The following is a 6,894-nucleotide window of genomic DNA, read 5'->3' as shown; positions in this document are numbered from 1 at the left end:
GCCAGCAAGGGATGCCCGGCTCCCATCCGAGGGGCAGGGGCGCCTCCGTGGCTCTGGGGCCAAGAGCTGAGCTCCCGGCACAGAAGATCAGAGGCGCCCAGTATCCTCGTGACACGGAGTCGTCCGTGTGCTGCAGGGGGTCCCATGTGGAGATGGCCCAAGACAGCCCCTTGGGGACAGAGGGAGGCCCAGGTCCCCTCCAACGCTCCTGCAGGAGCCGCTGGCTGTCCCCAGCACCGGTGAGGCCTGTCATCGGGCCACGCCTGCCTGGGACACTGCTGGCCTGTCCCAGTTCTCAGGGGCCCTGGGAAGCCCCAACCCTGTGTGGTCCCACTGCTCCGAGGACGAGATGAGGCCGGCTCCAGGCCTGGGCCTGCGGCTGGTCAATTCCTCAGGAGGCAACTCAGGGAGAGACATAGTCCACTGGACTGCCGCCCCCCCGCCACACACTGCCCCCCGCACACTGTCCTGCCCTCCCCCCGGCACACTGCCCCCCCACACACTACCCCTCCTGCCGCACACTGCTTCCCCTCCCCGCCCCCCGCACACTGCCCCACTGAGGCTCTGCCCGCCGCTCTAACGTGTACTAATAGTCTGTGATCTTTACCAGGTGGCAGCTGACACATCCCTTTAAACAGCAAAACCATGAAGCCCGGAACCTGGACCGCATGTCGCACCGCGGTCAGGGGCAACTCGGAGGAGGCAGTGGGGGCAGGGTGTGCAGAGAGCGGTCCTCCCCGATCCCAGTCTCGCAGACGGTTCGGACCCATGTCTGCTGTGCCGTAGCGAGTACCCCCTCCCCTCCAAGCCCCACTCTCAGGTTGCCAGGGCGACAGGGCTGGCGTATCTGACCACAGGTCATGGAGCAGACGCACCTGGCAGGGCACCTGCGTGGGTCTCGTGGTCTGGGGGGGCCACGCTCCCCGCGGGGTCTGCCTGCTTGTGCAGCCGTGACCCTCCTCGCTCACCTGCTGGCACTGTGCGTGGAGGTTGGCGCGAGGTGGACACGCAGCCTGACCCTGGGCCTGAGTGAGGCCACTGAGTCCTGGGAACAGAGGGGCCAAGGGACAGGGTTTCCTGACACCGGGCTGGCCCCCAGCGTGAGAGGCGGCCGTGGACTGGGAAACTCAGTGTGGCCTCGGCGTCTGAGCCGGCGCCATCACTCGCAGGGGCCTCCTGACATCCCAGCGAGCATGCAGGACGGCCACTCACCGCTGTGACTCTGAGGACCCGCAGGGAGATGTGCTGCTTTATGCCCTCATGTGGCCAAGTACAGCGGGGGTGGCCCTGACCCGCTACTGCAGGGGGCGCACACCCAGCGTGTCGATGAGGTTTGGAAATGCCCCCTTCCCTGCAGAAACTAGCACCCAGGTCGCTCAGCGGCCACGGAACTGGCTACCCTCAACCCGGAGTCCTATTGTCTCCTTGAGGCTACTCTCCCAGCACCTGCCCCTCCGGCCACCTGGAGACCTGGCCTGCAGCTCTCAGTGCTGTGGGGCTCCGCATTGGGGCTCCCTCCACACAGACCCTCCCGGGCTCTCCAGGCTGAGTTCCCTGCCCGCCTTCTGTCTACCCTCAACACGCTGCCCACAGACACGCCCCCACAGCCCAGGCTCGGTCTGCAGAGCGCGAGAGCCGGGAAGTCAGGCGGCTCCATCCACAGGTGACAAGTGGGACCACTCGGGCGGCCGCGGGCAGGTGGCTCGGCACAGCCCCTTCCTGGGCCCGGGGACGCAGGAGCAGTGGCCTGGCAGGTCGGCAGCTGTCTGTCGGGGACATGGAGCCGCTGTGAGGACAGCAGCTGTGCGTCCACTCAAAACCAGGCGTGAGCGAGACAGACAAGCACCTGAGCAGCAGCCACACGCAGCCTCGGTGTGTGCTGCCCGGAGCCCACAGCCTCTGGTGCCGGGACCTCCGACAGCGGAGCTGCCGGCCAGGGCTCGCGGGGCTGTCCTAGTACAGGCACTGCGTCTCCGCACACGGTGCTGCAGTGGGCTCCCTCCTCCCGATGAGCACTCGCTCCCTCCCTCTCAGCTGTAAGGCCTGCGCCGCTGCTTCTTTATGCAAACACATGTGCTCCCTGGGGAGGCTGCTCGCTGGGTGAAACCCTGGAAGTCAAGTTGCAAAGTCTGCACGCGCTCCCGGCAGAGAGTGGGACATGTCGGCGGGACCCTGGGGCAGGTGAGGCGTCTGCGGGGATGAAGCCGGCCCTGCTCCAGCCCCACCATGGGGCAGGCTTTGCTCCACGGCTCCTGAGGTGCAATGCTGGTCGCCGTTCCTGTTATTTATAAAGGGGATTGTGGGTATCCTTTGCCTTGTTTCTGTTGGTGCTGTTTTTTAAATCATGGACTGTTTTCATAATAAACACTAGAGGCCCGGTGCACGAATTCGTGCACAGGTGGGTCCCTCATCCTGGCCGGCAATCAGAGCCGATTGGGACCATCTCGCCCAGTCCCGATTGGAGCCAATGGGGACCAGCCGGCCGGGGGAGGGTCCGCAGGAGATTGGCTGACCATGGGAGGTTGGCTGTGGGAGCGCACTCCTGCATTGAGTGGCTGCCCCCCTGGTGGTCAGGGCACGTCATAGCTATTGGCTGATTGTCCAGTTGTAACAGTCGCTTAGGCTTTTATATATATACTAGAGGCCCGATGCAGGAAGATTCCTGCAAGAATAGGGCTTCCTGTGGCCGGAGCAAAGCAGAGAAGGGAGTGAAACCCGCCGAGGCAGGCTTCCCTCCCGCCCTGCTTGCTTTTCCGCAGCTTCACTCCCTTCTGCAGCACTTGGCTTCCCTCTATGTTGTCTTCAGTCTTCACTCCCTGCCTGCGTATGCAAATTAACCGCCATCTTGCCATCTTTATTGGGTTAATTTGCATACTCATCTGATTGGTTGGTGGCATAGCGGAGTGACACCAATTTGCATGTTTCTCTTTTATTAGTGTAGATAGATATGAATCTTTTGTCTGATGTACTTTCCCAACAGCTTTGTCTTAAAATTTGGGTGGTATATTTTTTATGTTAACAATATACTTTTTCTTCATGATTTATTGCTTCCTTGGAAAATGTTCTACTCCCACCTATAAACTGATTCTCCTGAATTTCCAGGTAACCTAAGGAAAATTCTCCACTAAAGCTGTGTCTCAGGAGCAGTGTACTTTTGTTGTCCAAGGGAGGCCAGCATCTACCTTTCTGTTTATTTCCAAGTAGTTGTCTCCATATTATCTATTGAAAAAGATCAATACTGTGCTTGGAGGTTTAAATGATCTCTGTATCTGCTCAGTTCCTCCTCCCTTCTATCATGGGGAGCGTGCTGTCGTATTGTTGTACACGCGTCATACTGCTGAACAGACACCGTGAAACCCTTTGTTGCTAGAATGCACTTGTGAGCTTGCACTTTCTCTCCCAGGTGCTGGTACTCCCTGACACGGCCTGATTCTGTGTCATCCTGGAGGCACACGCGGAGAGGAGAGAGCAACGAGTGGGAGACTGCGCGGGAGAGGGCCGAGGGCAGGAGGCGGGCGTGGGGTGCTGCTGGAGCAAGTCTCAGCCAGGCCACTGGCTGATGCCACAGTGGACGTGCCTGGCATTTCTGCGTGGCCTCCATGGTGCCTGGGGGGCTGGTCCCTGGAGCCTGAGGGCCTGGCCAGGGAGGCTCGTCCTTCCTCAGGGCCTGTCCCCGCGATGCGCACCGTCGCAGCAGGAAGAGCACCGCTTCCCTCTCAGTCAATAGTGGTAACAGTTGACAATAGTGGACTCTCGTCTGGACACACTGCCTTCAGGACCACCCATGATCTCTGCCATCTAAAACCCGCATTCACCGGTCAGGACAGGACCCTGGAGGCTGGGCAGCCCCACGCGACAAGGACTCTCCTCACACAGAGCCTGGCTGCCCACGGCCTCCGCCCCGACCCTCTGCCCGGTCAGAGAAGGGCATCAGACCTCACTCGCCGTCGGCGCTCACATGGTCTTTTATTCCCAGCAGGGTCCGGCACAGCCCTCCCACGGCCGAGGGGTAGTCTCCCTGGACGGCAGCTTTCAGTAGCCTACAGTCTGCTTCCTGTTGTTGAAGGGGTTGTAGGGCTTCACCGTTGAGACCATCCGGGACAGCGGTGCCTGGCGACGGAAGAGGGTGACGGCCATGTCTCTCCTCAAGACACTGAAACACACGGAGGAGGAAGAAAACGAACACATCAACAAGCATAACAGACACGACCTCGTCTCTCTCAAACAGGTGCCCACGTACCAGAGAGAGGACGTCAACGAAAGAGAAAGTAGGAGTTATTAGTCATTGTGTGCATTGTTTTGTTAGTTTTGTTTATTGCTTTTTTCCATTTATCACATTACATGCATTATATTGCAATCAGTTTTGTTTTTCTAATATATTTCTATTGATGTCAGAGAGGAAGGGAGGAGAGAGGGAGAAACATCAATGATGCGAGGGAATCCTCCATCAGCTGCCTCCTGCACACCCCACAATGGGGATGGAGCCTGAAACCCGGGCATGTGCCCTGGCCGGAAATCGAACCATGACCTGATTCACAGGTTGACGCTCAACCACTGAGCCACACTGGCCGGGCTGCAATCAGTTGTACTGATTGAGAATCTGTGTCTAGATTTATAGTAGGTGCTAAGAATACAGAAAAACCAGCTAAAAGGAGGGGAGGCTGTCGAGAGGCAGCGGAACAGCCCTGGGATTCCCAGTCTCTGTCGGGGGCTGAGGGTGGGAAAGACTCAGAGGGGTCACCTCTCTGGGCCTGGCGTCCATCCTGTCTTGTGTGGACGTGTGTGATGCTGACTTCCTTCAACCACTGCACCCTCCTCAGCAGCCATGCCCTCGGCCGAGGCCGCGCACGGCAGGGACAGTGACCAGGTGCCCACGCACTGCGGCACCAGGGCTGCAGGGCTGACAGTGTCCTCCAGAGGCCCATGGTTTGGCCATGAGCACCCAGAGGTGGGCTCCCTGGAGCCAGGATGCCCTGTCCACGGGCAGCCCGGCCCCGCACCTGTGAGACCACGGCCAGCCCCAGAGTCCCTGTGGGAGCCCCTCCCCTGAGGCCTCCTGGGCCCTTACAGATGATCGACCTCATCTGCAGTGGGAGGTGCCCTCACGGGGCTGGGTGGGTGCTGGAGGAGCACAGACTCCGTGAGCCTGGCGGCAGGAAGCACTCGGCAAGGGAGGTGGCGGCCAGGGTAGCATTCGCCGTCCCCTCCTGCAGATGCTTAGTTCTTGCTGCCTGTTGGGCTGAGTCCTTGCAAACTGGGTCTGGCTCCTGTGAATTCCCAGCTGCAGTCGACGCTGGCTGACCAGTGGAAGTGCGTGAGGATTAGCCAGTGAACATCTGAGCTGATGAGAGTGAGAGCCCTGTGGCCCGCACCTGGCCCAGCACCCCGCCCACCGCTGCCTTCCTGAGGGTCCCAGGAGTCCCTGGGCGGCGCTCGGACTCTGCGGCCCTGCTAACCCGCACCGGCCCCTCCAGGTGCTCGGTCCCTCCAGGGGCTCGGCTATATCTGCGCTCTTGTCTCCGCTCCATGGCATCGCCGGCTCCAGCACCACAGAGGCTCCAGGGACTGTGCCCTCCCAGCCGCCTGTCTTCCCCATCAGGCTCAGCTCCGGGGAGCGGGACTGTTTCTGCTCAGCCCATGGGCTCAGTGCCCGGAGTGTGCCCGGCCCAGAGTGGACGCTCCTGAGTGTCTGACGGACGAAGGACCGGTCTGCCTAAAGGAGCAGAGGCCCCTGTGCCGGAGAACTGCCGTCCTGTGGACAGACACCCAGCGCCCGAGAGTCTCTCTGGCCGCAGGGCCGCAGCTGCCCTGGTGAGGACACATCTGCGTTTTCCAAGCTGTGTCCCGGGGCGAGGCCGTCACCTACGCTCAGATGCGGCTTAACGAGGGGCCATGAGCTGCTTCTAAAGCAGCCTGAACAACAGGGTGGGCGGCCCCCCCTCCCCTCCCCTCCCCTCCCATCCTGCCTGTGTTTGCAGTTGGCAGAATGTCTGAAATGTAGGGCTTTGAACAGAGCACCCCTCCGCTGGCAACGCGGGTGCCGGCCCGAGGAGTGGAGCGCAGTGTCCGGGCAGCTCGCCCTGCGCTGTGCGGCGCCCACCGTGCAGACCGGGGTGCGCAGCGCGGAGCCCAGGGGTGGACACCCCCTGTGAGCGCTCGGAGCTCCTGGCCGTGGGGACGTGCTCTCCGTGCCTGGGGACTGGCACCCCATTCTTTACACCACGTGACTCGCCTGTTAGCAGCTAATTGCTCTGTAATGGCAGAGCCATCGCGAGGCGCCCCGGGACCCGGGACCCGGCACATTGACGGATGGGCCATACTCACCGGTGCACCTCCGAGTCCAGCGAGGGGACGGCGGCGGGAACGTGGGTGTTTGCCGGGTGGGTGGCTGTGAAATGGACCTTCCCCGTGTACCCCGGGATGTTGGCAGAGCTGCAGGCAGGTTGAGAGGGGGGAGGAGAGAGAAGGAAGACGGTGGTGAGTGGCACCAGCGCGCACGCTCGGGAATGCCAAGGCGTAAGCCTTCTAAGGCGCGGTCCTCTGGGACTGAGACGTGTACCTCAGGTCCACGTTTCCTTTCCACAGTGCAACCTCGTTCCTCGAACTTAGTTCCTCCCAGAAGGCTGTTCGAGAAGCGATTTGTTCGAAACAGAACCATTTTTCCCCGATAGAAATAATGTAAATCGAATTAATCTGTTCCAGACCCCAAGTGACTCCTGTCCGACCTCTCTGACCGCCGCACGTGCGTACTGTGCTGTTTCGTCTGCAGATAGCACTTTCCCCAAGTTGACGGAACCACCCCTACTGGAGCTAAAGGCGCCTTCAGGTGCCCAGCCCTGAGCCCGGGGCTGACCGCCTCTCCTCGTGCCAATCAACAGCCCTCTCCTCCCTCCG

At 60.9% G+C, this 6,894-nt stretch overlaps 1 protein-coding gene across 1 annotated transcript in view; it reads right to left on the bottom strand.

Annotated features, from left to right (window-relative positions):
• Positions 1-3,969: 3,969 nt before the first annotated feature.
• The window catches only part of LOC102774037 (chromosome unknown open reading frame, human C7orf72), a 31,365-nt gene continuing 28,440 nt past the window's right edge, over positions 3,970-6,894 (bottom strand). The window contains exons 8-9 of the mRNA XM_006754006.2: positions 6,325-6,432; positions 3,970-4,153 (exon numbers count right to left, since the gene is read on the bottom strand). Of these exons, the coding sequence (XP_006754069.1) occupies positions 4,033-4,153; positions 6,325-6,432 (229 nt within the window). The 3' untranslated portion in view covers positions 3,970-4,032. The remainder of the gene's footprint in view (positions 4,154-6,324; positions 6,433-6,894) is intronic.

The sequence above is a fragment of the Myotis davidii genome, unplaced genomic scaffold (genome assembly GCF_000327345.1).
Source record: "Myotis davidii unplaced genomic scaffold, ASM32734v1 scaffold472, whole genome shotgun sequence".
NCBI classification, from domain to species: domain Eukaryota; kingdom Metazoa; phylum Chordata; class Mammalia; order Chiroptera; family Vespertilionidae; genus Myotis; species Myotis davidii.
Note: the sequence above shows the minus strand (reverse complement) of the source record. Positions and strands in the feature narration are given on the sequence as shown.